The sequence below is a fragment of the Mesitornis unicolor genome, unplaced genomic scaffold, assembly GCF_000695765.1.
Source record: "Mesitornis unicolor isolate BGI_N332 unplaced genomic scaffold, ASM69576v1 scaffold21658, whole genome shotgun sequence".
In the NCBI taxonomy this organism is placed as follows: Eukaryota; Metazoa; Chordata; class Aves; order Mesitornithiformes; family Mesitornithidae; genus Mesitornis; species Mesitornis unicolor.
In genome coordinates, this window is record NW_010204209.1 from 50096 (window position 1) to 69536 (window position 19441).

The window sequence follows — 19441 nt, forward strand, 5'->3', positions numbered from 1 at the left end:
AATTCCCCTAGCAGGCACAGACCAAGACGAAGAAAATATTTCTTACGCTGCTGTGGAACTTAACAAAAGGTAAAGACTTCACAGTGTTAATATTCCTTTCTAATTTATCTGTTCTTGACACCAGCAATTCTTTTACTGGCAGACGGGAACTCTGTGTGTGCTATTTGTACAAGTCATACGGACTCAGTGATAGCACTAAAATGTATTAGAAATTTCCCTTTTCCCTAATAGCAATGAATTATCTGAGGTTTCAAAAACTACACTGTTGTTCTCAGGAATAACTCTTACAGATTTTCATATTACTCTTCTACATCTACTAAGATGTCTTTACCAGTTATTTATTCCTAAGGTTTCTGTCATCCTAAGATTTCAGTTTTCCAGTGTCATGCTCAACTTCTAAATACAAACTGAACAAGAGAAAAGGAACCCCTGTCCAAGATTCTTAAATTGTCCTCAAAACTTGAATATTTCCCTGGTGTTCTGAAAGGTGGACTTTAGCAGAATTCTCTTTACGGGTAAACATAAGCAAATGCAAGAGTTCATTTTTGTACATACGAACATCCAAAATGAAGACGTGCTTTTTAAACCTTGGCCAGTGTCACTTGCTGGAAATCACACAGGAAATAAATGGCAAGCAAGCGCATTTTAAAAAATGCTAACATTAACTAGTCACTAGACCAAATAGCTAATGTCTACCATGCATTGTACTTCTTTAATAAACACAACAAGTGACATTTCAATAATATAATTCACATTCAATACATAGTATCTATTTTCCCCTGCTGTTGGTGTAAACGATATCAGAATCCGTCCCTTCGTTCACATCATTAAATCACACAAAAAATATAAACTACTAATTTTCCAAAGACTAAATATTCTGATGATTCTTTGCTCTAAACTGTATTTTTTCCTTTTCTTGTCACATTCAAAGGTTGACATTTGAAGAATGCAGTACTCTCTTTACCAAGCTTTTTTAAAAGTGGGTCTAAATCTCAAATCATCTATGCTTTTCAAGACTATTCAAATTCATGAAGGCAAAATTATCCTCACTGTCACACCAGTATTTTCAGCTTCATCCCATTCCATCTTCATGTCAACAACCATCCTCTCTTCTCTCTGAGCTGAGGATGCCATCTAGACAATGGAAAAACACTGCCTTGTCTGAATGTGCCACGTTTCTGAATGCAGCATTTTAGGTTGGTCAAATTCCCTGGTTAATGCTCAGCTACTATCATCAGAAATCAGACTACATATTAGATTAAAAAAAGATAGATATATATATAAACACACATATAGGTATGTATATATACACACACACACATGATCTTCAAACATGTGTCCACAGATGCCCTGCAGCAAAACCAAGCCTCATTTCCAAAAACCTCGTGCTGATACTTTTTTTCATCCTGAATTAATAAAACAGCCCTCTTCAGCTTTGCCAGCAGCTTGCTATCTCCATCTCCTGAAGCATCCGTATGTTCTGCTCCAGTAGCTCACCCTGGTATTAACAACTTCCCAAACTTTCGGAAACTAAAATTCAGTATTTTTGGAAACTGATGACTCAGTCACATGGTATTTATTGTGTGTCCTTCTCTCCAGGCAACAACTGTCTTGAGTTGCTTGGCATCACAGAGTCCGTAGGACTTTCCACAGTTCTGGGATCAAATTGATATTCCCATGTCCAGTGGACAGGCACAGAGAGATGCCACCAGGAATCCATGGGTTTCGTGAAGTTGAGATTCCTTTTTTCATTGGTAGTTTACTCCTTTCTGCTGTGTTTCAGACCTACTACAAACCTTTGCTGTTTTATGGACTCAGCGGAGGTTACATGGGCCCTTGCTCTTCCCTGAGCTGAGAATAATTACAAAGCCAGGGAAGAATTCAAACACATTGTTATCTCTGGAAAAACTTTAATTTAGGGAAGAAAACATGCCTGTCTAAAGGAAACCCATACTTTTACCAGAACAACTTAGACAATCTTACCATAGAAGTCAAAAGGATTTGATTGCTCAGGACAAGAATAGCCACAGTTACTAAAAAACGTGATCATTTCCATAGGGTTCCCACAGAAAACCATTTCTCCAAAGCTCATGATGGCTATTTTGTCAAATAACTGTGGGGAGCAAATTAATAGATTAGCAATACATACCAAGAAGAGGCACATTAATTCTTGAGTATAGCTACTGTCTTGATAATAAAAATGCTTTGACAGGAAAAATAGTTTGACACATTCAAACTTCCTTAGTGTATTTCTGTCAAAGGGAGTTAGTCCTTTCTATCACACCTCTTCGCAGTTATGCAAGATGAAAAATTTGTAAGCTCTTAAAACTAGTGGTTCTCAAAACTGCCTGAGACAGCAGCATTTGAGGTAATCCACAAACAGAAATGGCAGCTGTGGACTTCTGACTTCCCTTCTAATGCACCTTCACTTACTGGCTTGCATCCTTTGGTGCTTAATAGCCCCAGTCTGTAAAATCCCCAGATTGTTGGGAAGATTATCCTCAGCATAACTTTAACAGAACTGCTGTTCAGGTGAAGGTTTGCCAGGGCAGGGTTCCCACCAGCTATGATCAGTCTCTGTCCCCAAGGCACCAGGACTGATTCCAGTCCAGAAAAGCACCGTCGCTCCCCTCTGGCTTCACGACCACTTAGACTCAATTCAGTCAGCCTGGGAAGAGGTGCCTGGCATCCACGTTGTGGGTGGCGGATGCGTCAGGAGAGAAAAGTGCAAAAGAGCAATGGGAAGGCAGAAATGCTCTCCCCAGCACATGCCCTGCAAGGCAGGCCTGCCCCACTGCATGACCAGGGTGTACCCACAACACCTGGCACAAAGAGGAAAAAAGATTTTACTTTTTTTTCCCCTTTCCACTTCAAGTCATGGCTTTATCTATTTCAAGTTGCAAGTGTGACTGAAATATAAATATGCAAAGCTAAGTGAAGTGTTAGTTTTTACAGTGCCTGCAGACATGGGGGATTTAGATGGCTTCTCCCAGTGGTTTTCATTTGGGTAGCTGCCTAACACAAAGATCGGGTACACAGTCAGCGCGCATACTATTTTCATGAGGCACTATATGTATTGAAGTGCTCTGTGACTGGCAGAAGGCCAGCCCTGTAAAATTCCAGACAAACCTGTATTTAAGTAGGGGAGAAGGAAAAGAACCTTTGAAGGCAACTGTACCAGATCTTGTATTTTTATCCTGAAAATAACCTAGGTACTAAAAAGCCTGGTTAAAAAAAAAAAAAAGAGCAAAGCCAATAGTGAGTAGATATCATTTACCTTGAAGAGTTCTGAGCGAGGCTGATGAATTGTAATAATCACAATCCTGCCTTTGTGTGCAAGCTCTGAGAGAAGCGAGACGATCTGGTTTGCAGTCAGGCAGTCCAGCCCTGTTGTGGGTTCATCAAGTAGCATGACCTCTGTGAAATGACAAGGAATAGCGTTAAAACTCAGTCAAATGGGGAGCAAATGTTACAGCTTCTGCCTCTGAAGCTCATTTGGCAAAGGGTTTAGAAATAGAGTATGCATTAATATTGCCATGATGTGATCTTTCCATTTTAGTTAGCTTCAGTGGTTCAGTTTTGATGACTGGGAATAAGAACACAAAAAACTACTGCAGGATCAGAGCACAATCATTTTTTCTAAGTTCAGGTGAAATCTGAAAACTATCAAAATAAATTTGATGTATACATCATCTTCTAAGAAAAATAATGATACATTTCATCATGTATACACATGTAAATCTAACTGACATAATTAGCTAAAGTTATAATCTGAATTAAATCTATATATATATACACACAGAATTTATTATGAACAAATTAAGAGCTGATAAAACACAGTATATATAATTCTGTAGATGAGGAAGATGGGGGAGTTTTACAGCTTTTTCTTCATTATTTTATTGCACGTGGAAGGGTAGAAGTTAGTGTCAAATTCATTATTTTTACATAGATGAGACAGCACAGAAGAGGGCAGTTCAACTTTGATCAGGATAAGGGGGGAGGAGAGCTTTCTCTGGAGGTTTATCTACACAGAATTACTGTAGTGTTTACTACAGAGTTTAGTGAACTTACTGAGCAATAACTACACTCAATGAACTCTCCAGGAGCCACCAGTAGCAGTGATATACCTCACTTTGCTATTTAAATGCTCCTTCCTACCTGATACGCAGCCCTAGCACATCTGCACTGCTATGAGGACTCCAGAATCCAATAAATGCCCACTATACATTCATTTCATAGAAACTATCTCAAAACTGACAAAATTTACAGTGCTGTTTCCCATGGGTAATCTTTCTGGTTTCTCTGCTTTTATTTTCATTCCATCAGAATGTTTTTGGCCCTGGAACATACACAGCACTCACACATGCGTGGTTCAATGGCAGCTACTCCACCACAAAGCAACACTTGTATATGTATGGCTCTAATGCACTCAAAAAAGCTATAAATCAATGTGCCACAACTGAAATTTCATACATGGGAAGGGCAAGTCCAGAAAGACTTAGAATGGATAAATGCAAGTCTAAACCTACGTTCAGTCTCTAAGATGTTAAAATTGTCTAGTTTCAAAGATTCAGCTAATAGATTAATGGTAGACCTGAGTTACTGCTCATCCTTTTCTGTCATTACTAGACTAGCTTTTGCTCAATTACAGAATAGAAATGCTTTTGTATTTTAAAGTAGTTTATGGAGGTCCGTGGTGGGAGCCCAAAGTGACACTGCTTTGTTTATTTTGAAAATCCATACAGTGGTACTTACTGGGATCTTGTAATAGCTGGGCTGCAATTGAAACACGACAATCACCCCCAGAAATTCCTACAAAAATACGGCTTCCAATTACTTTGTCAGCAATGTGGCTGAGACTCAACTCAGCCATAACCGCATCTACCTGAAAAATAATTACAATTTAGAAAGACTAAAGACATCCAGCTCAGATACCTATGTGCAAAATGAAAAAAATCAAAGAAAAATACATAATATTAAGCTATGGCTTTCCCAACATGCTGCTTGCATCCATTCTAGTTGGAAGATGCCTGGCCTCTGTTCTGTCTGATTATTTTTAATAAACTATTTCAATAATTTTAAAATTTTATTTTCATGTATTCTGAAATGAGTAGCTTCAGTTGACTTTAAGAAATTAAGAGCTCAGAGGTGGGACTAGAAGTTAAGAAATGAAGCATGAATGCTGGTCTGGCTTCCAAAATAAGGGAGTGGAAAGGCATATCAATTCTGCAGAAGTATAAAATACTGAATGGAAGACAGGTGGAGACAGAAGACAGAAAGCAAGAACCTTTGGTCAGGAATATCCAATCTTTACTCTCCACAGACGCCAAAAAGGATCCTTTAATAGATCTGAAACATTTGTTTTATCGAGAAAGTAGCTTGTAAGGGGCTTAGTAGATCAGAGCTTTTTGGAGCTGTCCTGGTTAGTGAGAGTTGTCCTACAGGAGCCAAAGTATTGTCAAAGTCAACTCTGTTTTGAGGTCAGCATATATGGCCCTAAACACTCCAGACACGTGGGTTTCCCAGCTGGGGAAGGGGAATTGCCCTCACTACCAACAGTGGCATCTCCCGCAGCAGTAACTGCTGCAGCTTTGGGCAGGAGAGCTTTGTCCCAGCACAATGGCGATTCCCTGGGGCGTCAGCTCAAGCCCCTTGCAGAGGTGTGGAGCACCAGAGAGCTCGTACCCTACTCCTCAACAGGAGGATTTCTCCCCATTGACAGAATAAGGATTACAAAACGTTATAAATGTAAAACACAGCCATGGATGGAAAGTGCTGCTGGTGAAAGCATTACATGACATCATGTCTGCCTTTCTGGTGGAAGACAATAAAATACAGACCTTCTTCTTGATGAAGTCATTGGAGCATTTCTGAAGAGTTAGTAAAGCGGTGTAGGTCAGAGACTCCTGAACGGTGAGGAAGCTTAACAAAGTGTCGCTCTGGAAAGAAAGTGAAGAGGAAGAAGCAGTTAGTCCTACAGTAATTAAGATCTTGCCCCCGCTTGCACAACCTTCATTCATTCATACAATTTGTTAACTGCTTTGTACCAAATTTGCTAGTAAAGTGAATGACATTACGTTACTCCATTACACTTGCAACTTTGCTTTCTTTACATGAGAGGAAGCACAGTGCACAAACATAAATGTAGAAATCAACCTGTGGCACATAAGAGAAGCAATCTCTAAACTGTTCCTTCTTCAGCTGACGCCCATTCACATACACTTCACCAAAGAAGTTGTCTTTATGTCCCAGTCTTCCTGATATTGCATCCAGAAGTGTTGTTTTCCCAGATCCTTTCAAACAAAATAAATTAATGGTGTGATCAGATTAATTTTATGATTTCAAGAGCAGTAGCCTCTCTTGGATGGAGACATATGAAAACAAGCATTTTTTTTCTCAATAAGATTAAAATAATAGGTCCTGAAAATGCAGCTAGTTAAGGGGAAGTAAATGGGAAGTGCAGAATGTGTGTAAATCAGCATTTAGTTCATACAAATTCACACTTCATATTAAAACATTTGGGTTTAGAAGTAACCTTACCTTTTATTGATGGTAAAATTGTTAGATGACAGAAGATTGAATTCTGAACACACCACAGTTTTACAAAGCAGGGATTAAAACCAGTTGCAATTTCATTATTTAAAACACAGACACTGTGGAAGTCACCAGTATTACCTCTGATCTTATTTCTTTTAAAGTACTGGAACAACTTACCAGAATTTCCTAAAATCCCCATAATCTGGCCACTCTCTATGTGAAATGAAACATCCCTAAGTATTTGCCGGGTCCATTTTTCACGATATAACGAAATGTTCCACCATGGGCCAATACGGTCTCTTGGAAAATGAACATTAAGAAAGATGAAACAGAGGAGAGTTAAAAATTTTGCATAAAGCAGGTGAATTGTTTATAGCTACTTGCATGTGGGATGGGAGCTTGCAAGTATCTTAAAATGTGGGGGGAAAAAAAATGTTTCCCCTCTCCTCCCTCAGACTTTAACTTTTTAACATCAGCGTTATATGGAAGATAAAGTCTGAACAGATTTTTCAGAAGGACAGCTAGGAGGATTTTGGACTACAATCAAAAGGGAAACTTGAACTAAGCCTTTATTTGTTGATGATGATTGCCAGCCATTAATCCACCTGACTGTTTTCTTAGGGCCTCATGTTACCCTTCTGGCAACAGTAAGAAAGGCAGTGGGAAAGGCTACAATCTTTGGAAACCTCCTCTCAAGCATCTCCTTCAGAGAGACATGAAGAGCTGGTGAACCCTTTGGAGGACACACCAGCTCTGCCTCCCTCAAGCCATGCACTCTACCCCTGCTGTGGTCAGCCCAGCACCATGAGGTGGGTAGCTTGGCAGTACCCCTCTTTCTTTACTGGGCTGAAGCCAAACCCCTACCAGTTCTGGCCTCACTCACCTTGGTCCCCAGGGTCAGAGCAGACCCTGGCAGGCAGGGGCTCACCATGCCACCCTCCCCAGGCCTACCTGACTGTGTAGGAAACTCCCTGGACACTGATGCTGTCAGAGGGCTCCACCGCAGCCTTCACTTCATCTGTCTGCCCGCTGCTGCTGCTTCTCCTCCCCAGGGCAGGAGACCCTGTGCCAGACATCCTTCGGTGTAGGGGCCCCGCAGGCTCCCTCCCTCACGCTGCTGGCCAGGTGGACGATGCTGCCACCATGTCCCCCCTGGCACTGGGCAGGGGCAGCTCCCCACTGTCCCCAGGTCAGAGCACGTCACTGCCCCTGGTGCTTGCCACCTGGGGAAGTGCCTAGAAGAAAATAGAGGGGATCTCAGTTCTTCCTCTTTCCCGAGAACAACCGATAGGCAATTAGCTGAAGCCGCTATCTGATGTACCTTTAGCCCAAGCTGTTACTGTCCCAGAGGAGGGGAATATTTCCCTGACCACGGGGTCACGCCAGCTGCAGAGACGCAGCACACTAGGAGAAATGGTGCTGCGGTGAAGGCACCTGGAAAGGGCTGAGCTCAAAACCAAGAGGAAAAGGATTTCCACAGCTTTCAAAGAGCCGATAGTCAAACCACTGAGACCTCCCACCACCAGCATGAAGGAAGCAACTGAAAACGTCTCTCAGGATGGTGCAGGCTGGAGCCAAGTGTTCTGCGAGGGCTTGTCAGTGAGTGAAACCTATGGGGAGTGGGGAGGGACCTGGTGGGCTTGGTCGTCCCGCAGCTACAGCGCTTGCCTGGGAGCTGGGAGAGGCGGGTAGCCAGCCTGCCACCTGGGCTTTTGCAAGCAGTGAGCCCTTACCTCCTCCAGCTCTGAAACGGAGCAGATAGCCTTCTCACCCCCCAGACTAGACTGAAAAGGTTAATCAGCCTCATTTGCTGCACACCTATGAGGTGCACACGAAGACTGTGGTCACCATCTGCCAAAGATACCACAGGCATGCATAGGGTCTGCTACACAGGGAACAGGTACATTTGCCTTGGCTAGGAAGTGAGTCTTTGGTTTGCAAGAAAGGCACAAGGCTCTGGGAGAGATATGGCTGCCTGGACTGAAAACGACAGGTACACACACAGAATTAAACCCAAAGCCAGAAAGCTGACTCAGCAAATATTTCTTAATTGCAGCTATATGCAAAAGGCTAACCAAGCCACATAGAGACTCTTATTTTAATTCACATCTCAGAACACCAAGTTCCAGTTGACAAACAGTGAATTTAAAAGACGAAAGAGGAGAAAGAGAGTCTATACTCATGGTTGCACTCATGGTTGCATGGTTGCTTTGTTTGTAAAGCCTCTAAGTTAACAAGTCTCTGTGAAATTCAACAATGAATATACTTCCAGTGAACCTTAATTTTTAGCTGCTATAATTTATGAATTTCAATATGCACTGTTTTGATCCAGTAGACTAACATTGCTGAAGCGGTACATTTTTTCCTCAAAAATAGAAATAGAGACCAGTCCCTTTAGAGTGGCATGAAATTTATCTCCATATTGAAAGTGAACCCATTTAAACTGAAAGCAAATAGAAGAGCATAGCACAACATGTTTGGCCCTCACACTAGAACAAAGTACGTTTCATGCCGATTAAGATAACTCGGTTCAACCCTTCAGACTATTGCACAACAGTGACTCATCAAAAACACTGTTATAAAATGTATTTCCCTTTGTGCTTCACCTTTTAGGAACTCAAATTTTAACAGCATTTTAAGTATTGTAATAAACTATTGTAATTAATCTAATAACTTTTCCAGACTAAGACCCAGGATACTATTTTTCGCTCTGAAGAAGATAACAGTCTGTATTTCACATACAGCGGAAAATCAAACGTTCTCGAGGTCAAAGAACTCAACTACCTGGTAAAAGTTGTACTTTATATACTTTTCTTCAGCAAAGAGCATATCCAGCAATGCCTGTTATGTGCAAGCCATTTTAAAAGACAAGTAATGCTGAAGTTCACAACACTAAGTTCATACAACCATTGCATAACCAAATACAGAGAAGTTTTGTGAGCAGAATCATGCTTTTGGCTGCAATATTGACAACAGGCTAGACCCTCCCTCGTAAATACATCTAGTAAAGCTAGGGGATAAGACAGGAAAAGAGGTCTGTTGCCAGGATCTGTTTTTTCTCAGTCTTGAGACAAATTATACCTCTGAGGGCTGGGGCAGAGGAAATTTCTGTCCAGCTAGGGATAGTGGGAGCTCTTGCTGGCAAGAATGAATATGCAGAAGGAGACAAAGAGAGTATGATAAACAGGATTTCAGGGAACCAGTAAGATTTTTCATCTCCTTCTGTGCCACCATGGCATCTGAACTAGATTTAACAATTTTCAGTTTTGCATAATTTCAAATTAAAGTAAAAATTTTAAACACTTAAAATTTACAATAGCAATAAATTACCAGAGTAACAGAGGACAGAGATAGCTTTAGTGATTAACAGAATAAGAAGCAAAGCATGAAAACTATACTTGGCTCCAAAAGAACTTTCTTTCATGTATTTCTGGAGATTAACAACATTATTTTAACATACTCTCTGCTTGTAACATCATAACTTTGAAGATATTTATTGCTAAGCAGTTCATTGTTTGAATTGAAGGGACTTGTTTCTTTCTTTATTAGGTTAACACGGCATCCCAGATTCCCTGGTATGAAAATCTCGCGCAGATGAAAATGCCATGGACCTGGAAATCGGATCCCCATTCTCACGTGTCAATAATCCAGAATCTGAACTTAAAAGTTCGAAGTGGTCAGATGCTAGCTATTATAGGAAGCACTGGTAAGAGCAATCAAAACTCATTATCTGACCAAATCTCAGATAGAACATATACAGCCAAGAGCAATACTCTCCAGTATTTTGAATGGCAAAATCTAGTTGAGAAACAACTATTGCAAATGCATCACTTAAATATATTCTTTAAAATGTATGAGGAAACAAAGAAGGGGGGGGAAGTATTTTCAAAGCCAATTTTGTTATGACTTGTACACATTTGCTCCGTTTCCTGAGGTGCAGTGGGCAGTTGTTACAACTGTGGCCTGCAGTCCCAGCTCTCCTGGACATGAATCAGCTTCATGGCTCAGATGCAAAACAGGCCAGGGGCAGACCTTACCCAGTAACGGAGCAGACAAATGAGGCCAGACCCCATAAGAAAGATCAGTGGCAACCTGCATAGCCATAAGCAGGAATTCCCTTCAGACTGAAAAAATTCTAACAGGATAAAATAACACATTTTGATTAATTAACAGAAACTTACAGAGAAGAAAAGACAGTTCCTCTTCTGTTAGGCTCCAAAATGGGTCTCTGCTTTCTTACACCTTTTTTCTTTCATTTTCTGGTAGTACTGCTTTAATCTTCTCCAGGGTGAGGTTGACTAACAGAAAAATGGTCTCTACCCCATGTAGTTAGTTGAGTCTAAGCTTATCTAGGGGGATAAGAAGAGACACGTGACTGAAGTAAAAAGTACCCATACCTTGGAGGTAAAAATCCCCATGCTGTATCTCCACTAGACCCGTACATCAGGTTAGCTCAGTGATTCAGTGAAGATGCTCTCTCTCAAAGGCAAGACATATTTGCCAAAGAAGTTTTCACTGTATTTCCACAAAATGGGTTTTTCTTCCTCATTGCTATGGGAATTTTTCTTACCGCATATCTTTAATCTAATTGAAGTTGTACCTTAGAGATTCTGCTAATAATAAAAGGAAATTGAGTTATAGATATAGCACCTTTGTAAGGTAACATACACTGAGCACAAACCTCTCTTAGCAAACTAGTCAAACTATTTTTAAAAGCTGTTTATCATCTATTTCATCAAATGCCTTAGTAAAATGGATTAAACTGCTGATGGGTTTCACATTGTCAATGGCAATCAATATGTCACTCTTAAATAGAGCAATACGTGGTTTACAGATGGATGGGTTTCTTTTTAAAAATGTATATATTAAGAAACAAGTGCGGAATTAATCCTTCAACAGGGAGACTAGAAATAAATGACATCTAATCACAATAAGAGAGCTCTGTGTGTTTACATACAGTATCATACAGCAAAAAGGAAAAATTCATTTGCTCTTTAATTCCAAACCAGGTGTCATTTTCATTGTTTTACTTTTCTTACCTCTGAGTATGAGCCGGCTTTTCTTAATTATTTAAATGACTTTTTGTCTTACTTAAGTCATAATAATTTTTATTTCAATCATTATTAAGATTCTTATTGTCTGTATAATCATTCAACGCCTTAGTCATTCAGCTGCCATTTCTGAATTCACAATTCCCTCCACAAAGCAAGCTCTTGCCGAGCATATAGGTGTCAGCCCTGCAGCCAGTGCGGGACACCACCTTTCGTCTATGTTTCAAAAGTGAAAGGGAGGTAACAAGAGGACAAAGAGATCGTGCTTCTGGAGTTCATGAAGCTATCCTCAACACCCAACTGCCTAATTCTGCTGAGAAATGACAAAGGTTAAAGCCACGTGCTCCGTTCCAGAGGAGAGAGATTGCCTGAACACGAACTTGTAATTGGTATTTTATTTCAAGACTGTTCTGTCTCTGTGGCTTTAGAAAAGCTCTGGGAAAGGTTGAAAAAAACCAAATATAAAGGAATGAAAACTTCTATCCTCTATGACTAAATCTCTTTTCAAAATGATCCCTTGGAAATTAGTTTAATTTTCAATTTTGATTCTTCTAGCTGGTGGAAAGACATCCTTGCTTGACGTGATAACCTGCCGGGATCATGGAGGCAAAATCAAGTCTGGTCAAATCACTATCAATAACAAACCCAGCACTCCCCAGCTTGTTAAGAAATGCATAGCACACGTGCGGCAGGATGACCGGCTGCTCCCCCACCTGACTGTCAGAGAAACGCTATTGTTCGTTGCCAAACTGCGCCTTCCAAAGTTTTTTTCAGACTCACAAAGGGAAAAAAGGGTAATTAAGCTGTTGGAAAAAAACTAAAGTTGTCAAAAATGTGTCTGACAGGAATTATCCAAGAGATCCTGTGTGTTTGGAGTCAGAACAGCTAAACTGGCATCTTTTTATGTAGATTATGAATTATAAACCTTTTTCTTCTTTCAAGATAGAAACCAGCAATTGTTCCAAAGCTCATAAAAAAATGACAATCTAGAGAAAGCATTAGAGAGGCTGAAAGAAGAACTAAATTGCTGATCACTGAGCCTTTTAAAATGTTATCTTTAAAGTCAAGATTTGTTTTCAAGTGTCTCTTGATCAGATAGAACTGAAATAGCCAGACGAATTTTAACCACATTAACCATATTTTCAGCTTTCACAAGTGCTAAATAAAGTCTTGCTTTATCTCTGCTACCCTTTGGATCCCCCCAGGTAGAAGACGTCATAGCAGAACTACGCTTGCGCCAATGTGCAAACACCAGGGTAGGGAATGAGTACCTCCGTGGTGTTTCGGGAGGCGAGAGGCGGAGAGTGAGCATCGGTGTGCAGCTGCTCTGGAATCCAGGTGAGCAAAACCTCGACACTTTTCTTGTGCCCACCACAGGCCACCGTGGGAAATGGGGCAGTAAATGAAGATAGGAGCTTTCAGGGAAGAGTCATACACACCGTTGCCCCTGGGGCAGCTTGAGGACTTCATAGTCAGGACACTTAACAGGTCTTGCACCACCTTTTGCCAGAGGTTACTTCTCATAGCAAAGTTAGACACAGCGAGTGGGCGCTGGTCCATTTGCTTAAATTTAAAAGAGTGCTGACCACAGACAATACTGACATTATTACAGTAATAACTCTGCAAATGAAATGTTTCAGCAGCCAACATTTCTGTCACCTTTGCCAATGGAAAAGTGGTGACAGTACAGGGCAGAGCACTCCTGGGACCCTTCACCCACGGCTCTCTAAAATCACCATCACACAGAGTACTGAAAGTTGCCTGAGGTCAAACTCACAGCGGTGCTGTGGTTGGTGGATATCAGTATGAGGTTTGGGTTTTATCTGACTGCATACCACAAGTTACTTTGGAAGTCTGCTGGTGTATCACAACATTGAGATTGTTTTCCTTCTTACCAGCCCAGCCTATTTACATGTGCAATGTTAACAGGGAAGGTCATTTTCTTGGCTGTATACTCAGACATTGTGGTCTTGTGCAACTCACTGATGTGGCTGGCTCATGCTGCAGGTGAACTAAAACTTTCCATCATCTTCAGTAGAAGCAAAACATGAGTCTAAATCTGAAGTTGATTTTGTAGGATCTGCTTTTATATATCAAAAGCATTTCTAATCTTGACTCAGCCTCTTGCTGAGCAAGATCTCCCATCATGTCTTCCACTGGGAAATGGATCCGAGATTTTTTTTGCTTGTATAGCGTTATATTTTTGTAATTATGGGGAAAGCAGAAGTCTTTTTTTGTAAGCAGTGATGCAAGAGGCTTAAATATCGAGATTTAGGTTAAAATATTTCAGCAGGCAGGATACAAAACTAGTACTACTGTATTAAGTAATATTCATGTACCTGATATTTGGATAGGCAGTGCAAAACCACAGAGAAGAATGTAAATTTCATAAAGAACCAAAATCTGCATCCCAATTAAAAAGAATAATAATAAAATTTTCCCATGGAAGCAAGATAAGATTTAAAATAATTACTAAATAGTTACTAAATTATTAAAATAATTAATAAGAAATTGTCATTGTTCAATATTATGTGATGAAGGTATGAAATAGAGTTTGGGCTTAAAAAAAAGAAATGTATTAGTGAGATTTTCATGCACTAGCACCATTTCACTTCGAACATATTTTCCAAATCAAACATGCTGCTTTCCACAGCTGAACTTATTGTCTTTGGCAGGAATACTCATACTTGATGAACCCACATCTGGACTGGACAGTTTTACTGCACATAACCTGGTGATAACATTATCCAGACTAGCCAGAGGAAACAGATTAGTTCTTCTTTCACTTCATCAGCCCCGGTCAGATATCTTCCAACTGTTTGATTTAGTTCTTCTGATGACTTCTGGAGTCACCGTCTACTCTGGAACAGCTAGAGACATGGTCCAATACTTCACTGAACTAGGCTATCCCTGCCCAAGGTACAGCAATCCTGCAGATTTCTATGGTTAGTATCAAGCACTGCCATAAAAAAAGGTTACTGGAAATCATTCACTTTCATAAATGAATCAGCTAACATTGATTTTTATTGACCATAATCATCTTAGAAATGCTTTATAACTGAATCAAATCAATACTGCAGCAAGTTCAGTTTTTAACGAGATCCTTATTTGTCAGCACAGACAAAATCAATTTGAAATAATCCTCCTTCTAATCCTGTCAGGTGTAGCAACTCTTCCACACATTTAGCACACTTAGTCCTGTGTTTTAGCTGCTTGAAACTTCAACCCTCACTGAGAAAGACATGGATGAACTGATCAGTTGCTTTCTGTAGCCAGTTCTCTGACTTCCAAATCAAGAAATGTGGGGAGCTAGTTTCCCAGGGTGGGAAATAATACCTACCTGGAACAGTAAATGGGAAAGAGGAGTACTGCTCAACAGAGCATACTATATGAGAGAAAAAACAAAGCCAGAACAGTAATCCTTTTATTCCTCTTTGCAAAGAAAGTTAACAACATGATTCCAAATCCATTCCTCTTCTGTTTTTTTGCAAGACGCAAAGGGAATCTGGCCCTGTTAACCTAATGGCAGTAGATTCTTACCACAGAGGTTGGTTCAGTTCCAGCTCTTGGGTCTTTGCATTCAATTTGGCGAGGAAATCTTGTGCAGGCACCAACTGTGATGCTCTGGAGTAACCTCTTCTTCTGTGCCTATGTGGCAGGTGGTGTCAGCTGGTTCAGCTCTGCAGAGATAAACTGAAGTTAACCTCAACATCAAGCCCTGCAAAAAGACCTTTGTCACCATCATGGTTCAGAGAAGTCCTCAGCCAAGCACAGCCTTGAGGGAGGCTTGCAGCACCCCTCTATGGAAACGGAGAATTTGAGGCAGTCCTGGGGAAACTTGTAGCTAGAGACTGTGGTTGTAGAGACAAATCCCTAAGACATGGAGGGGGAAAGGGATGAGAAATGGAGGTGGAAGATCATTTAGCAATACGCACAGAGCTAGAACTCATCGAAAGAACAGAGAAACATGGGCAGCAGGAAGGTAGAAATGGACAGAATGGTAGAGGATGCCACAGCACGAAAGAAGCACCTGATGGAAACACACAAGTGCTGGCTGCATGTCAGACAGAGAAACAGGAGACCATGGGAGAAGGGAAGAGGTAGGGCAAATTGCAACTCAATTCTGATGGATCACTGCTGAAGAGTGGCTGAACAGATGATCAACCCAATGTAAGGAGTTACAAAATGTGCTGCAATATTTCTCTCAGAGAGCAGCTGCAAAACACTCTACACTGAAGGCCAGCATTAGAAAATACTATTATATGTTTAGATTAAAAAAATAATTTTGCTAAACAAAAAATAATGCTAAGTCAACTAGTGTTGCTGCTACTATGTTGTCCTTGGATAATATTCTTCTTGGGCTTTCTCAGTATCAGATAAAGTTTATGGCAGGTCTGTAAAACACAAAAAAAGATGATAACTATAATTTTCCAGATAGAGAAAAAACATGTGATGGAAGTCAAAGTCACAAAACAGATTGTAAATGGCTACATGCCAGGAAAGAAATTCAAACTGTTTATCCTCAGCACCGCCCTCAAGCCACTATTAAATTTAGAAAAATCTGAAATAGTAATTTACAATACTGTAATAATCAATTATGAAATCTCTCAGTGATTCATTGAATGACTAGTTAAGAAACATCTCCCACAACAAAATACACATTAACAATCTGTTCTTCTCTCACAGTAACTGATAAAGTTTTAACCATTGTAGCTTAATGCATGCACACAGGTCGTACTGCTTGTTCACGATGAAATCTCTGATTCTAAACACATCCTAAAGTTACCACACCTGTAACACATGGACTCATGTCAAATAATGTCTTACAGTTGATCTGACCAGTATTGATAAACAGACTGCAGAAAAGGAGATTGAAAGCCGAAAAAGAGCAAATACTCTTGCCAACTTGTTCCTAGAAAAAGTTAAAGATTTTGATGATTTCTTATGGAAAGTTACTGAAGGAGACAATGTCGCAGCCACATTCAGCAAGCAAAGGTAAAGAAAAGAGTGTCTTACGGCAGACCTGAAATAACAGCTACAGCCTGTGATAATTTTTTTTTTTCTTTTGGCCAGGTCCCATTTAAATTCAGAAGAGACTATCAACATGCCTCAACATTCAAGTGATCAGTTACCAGGAGTTTTAAAGCAGTTCGCTATATTATTACGGTAACCTTATCTCCCCAGCTTAAGCAGTTATGTTTCAAACCATTTGTATTTTAATGCCTAAGAAAGAAGAACAAAATGAGAACTGAGTGCATGCTGGAAGTGCATAGCTAGCATAGGCCTGAGCAAGCTGTAGAACAGAAGCATCTCTATATCAGCTCACCCCAGACCCCTGGGAGGATGGCAGCCAAACGTGTACAGCCCCACCTTTCTGTCCCATGGCTCTTTCCAGACAGTCTGCTCCCGCCACATCACTGGGAGCCCGTGGCTTTAAGTGGTGGCAGCAGCAGCCTTCAGGCTCAGGATCATGCGTCCCAGTTTTGGGTACTGCCATCCTGATACTCATGCTGAAGCATGGTGACTCAACCCTCAGTAAGCCCAGGAAAGTGTGTGGTAGGCTCAGGCATTGCCAACCTCGTATTTCTGCCTCAGATTTGAAGACAAGAACCATTCTAGCCAGCATAGATAGGTATTGGAATTGAGCTTCACGCTTGTGTCCTCAAAAAAACCATGATCAACTGGTTTAATACTCATAAAACATCACTACCAGTATCAGTTGCTGTTTTTAATATGTACTACAGGTCATTAACAGAGAATTCTATGGTCTCCCTGAAGTAATTGCTTCTGCGTCTCTGAAATCAGACCTTCCTGCCCTCATTGCCTTCCTTCAAGCTTTCAGCAGTTCAAACCTGAAACACTGGGTGGCTACAGACACTCAGTAGCTTTGGTCAGGTAAAATCCTTCATAGAACCAGACAGCCCAACTTCCTTCCTACTCAAGATTCACAAATTGATGTTAGCAGACCATTTGGGCAATGTATCTGAAAATAACTGACATTACTAAGTGCAGTACCTTATGGTCAATGTTCCTGTTTTCCTAGTCGTCAAGTCTCCAATGACTTCAGAGATCTGTCAACGTTATTAATCCATGGATTTGAGGCCCTTCTCATGTCATTATTAATCGGATTTTTGTACTATGGCCATGAGGAAAGCGGACTCTCTATTCGTGACACAACAGCACTGTTGTACATGATAGGTGCACTAATACCATTCACAGTGATTTTGGATGTTATTGCCAAATGTAAGTGTCAGTTTTCTTGTAAACTTTATAAGCAATCAAAACCAGAAATTTCCTAAATCAATAAAAATTTATACTTATTAATGCAGCCCTAGGATGAAAACAACCTGTTTGTTTTTACCCTGCAGGTCATTCAGAAAGAGCTATGCTTTATAATGACTTGGAAGATGGAATGTACTCTGTTAGCCCATACTTCTTTGCTAAGGTAATTGGTTTTGTTGCCAGGAAATACAAACTGGCCTCAACATTAAAAAAACACAAACAAATGAAAGCCTTGTTGTACAAACGATCACATTCGTATCAAATTTTATTCTTTTGTGTCTGCCAGCTAAGGCTATCGTTCTTGTTTCTTTGGCATTAATGGATTAAACCTCACACCACTTCAGATCTGCTGCCATAAGTCATGGCTAAGATCCCACCCCAGAAAAGCCAAAGAAGAATCTTTCACTGGGTTGTTTTGCAGAATTTGAGAAATCTCAGTCAGTTGAGACTCAGAGGGTTGAGACAGTTTTACATACTTGCATATTTCATTCGCTGACACATCTATAAGAGTTTGATTACGTCTTGATCTGTAAGACAATATATTCTTTTTAAATACTAAAGCAAAGGCAAAACAGAAATGACAAAATGGTTACTATGACATTGCAAATAGTTGCTTGGGCCTGTACTGGTCAGAGACAAACAACTGTATGAAGTGCATAAAGAGACAGATGTTCTGGAAATAAATTAGAACTTTTAAAAAACTACATTCTCTTTTTCACAAGGGTTGAGAATAATCCCTTCTTTGTGATGTTGCCACTGTTAGATGAGTTCTGCCTGCCATGGCATCTGTAATTTAGGTTTCCATTTCTGCACAAGATTTTAAATGCTTATTAGTGGCTGCCAGAGAAAAATATTCTCTGCATTGTGTCACAAAGATTGCACATTATTCATAGAGAAATCGATGTAATTCATTACAACCTTAGTATTAGAGAATAGTAGCAATCCTCTTTGGGAGAAATAATCATAATGCTCTCTCTACATATCTTTAGATATCTGAGAAAATCTTCAGCATGTTTTACAATAAGTTAAGTAGTTACCTACAGGACTGCCTTTAGGACAAAGTGGGGAAGTGCCCAACAGCCAAATTTGATGTCACACTAGGTTCAACCAAATTTGGACAAAACATACAGTTGTGATGAGACAGTAACAGCATTACTGTTACCAGGCACACCAGTCAAGGAAAGTGTCTTACATTCTTAGAAGCTGCCACAACTGTAACAAAACATCTAATCTGTAACAAGAATCCTCTCAATTTAACAATTAGTTATAGGAATTGTCACAACTGGAGAAAGAATTAGAGAGGACTTCAATTTCTGTTGTGGATTGGTTTTGCATATCAGTGACAACACCAAATAGAGAGGTGACTGCATCCAAAGGGAATATTTCCTGTATATTTTATAGACAGTCCATAAGTACATTGAGGTGTATTTCTGAAGGTATTGTGGTTATCATTCAATTTCTTTTTTTTCCTGAACAGATTTTGGGGGAGCTCCCAGAGCACTGTGCTTTTGTTGTAATTTATGGGGTTCCCATCTACTGGCTGGCAAATTTCATTCCCAAACTAAAAA

At 40.2% G+C, this 19441-nt stretch overlaps 2 protein-coding genes across 2 annotated transcripts in view; one reads left to right on the top strand and one right to left on the bottom strand.

Moving 5' to 3' along the window:
• ABCG5 (ATP-binding cassette, sub-family G (WHITE), member 5) overlaps positions 1-7616 on the bottom strand; it is a 16703-nt gene extending 9087 nt beyond the window's left edge. Inside the window, exons 1-7 of the mRNA XM_010190993.1 lie at positions 7492-7616; positions 6718-6839; positions 6160-6296; positions 5844-5942; positions 4759-4888; positions 3278-3417; positions 1984-2113 (exon numbers count right to left, since the gene is read on the bottom strand). Coding sequence (XP_010189295.1) covers positions 1984-2113; positions 3278-3417; positions 4759-4888; positions 5844-5942; positions 6160-6296; positions 6718-6839; positions 7492-7616 — 883 coding nt within the window. The remainder of the gene's footprint in view (positions 1-1983; positions 2114-3277; positions 3418-4758; positions 4889-5843; positions 5943-6159; positions 6297-6717; positions 6840-7491) is intronic.
• Positions 7617-8067: 451 nt separating this feature from the next.
• Positions 8068-19441, top strand: part of ABCG8 (ATP-binding cassette, sub-family G (WHITE), member 8) — a 12846-nt gene continuing 1472 nt past the window's right edge. Inside the window, 11 exon segments of the mRNA XM_010190994.1 lie at positions 8068-8139; positions 9229-9327; positions 10090-10246; positions 12147-12385; positions 12797-12929; positions 14267-14536; positions 16421-16586; positions 16665-16757; positions 17635-17834; positions 17960-18036; positions 19351-19440. Of these exon segments, the coding sequence (XP_010189296.1) occupies positions 8068-8139; positions 9229-9327; positions 10090-10246; positions 12147-12385; positions 12797-12929; positions 14267-14536; positions 16421-16586; positions 16665-16757; positions 17635-17834; positions 17960-18036; positions 19351-19440 (1596 nt within the window).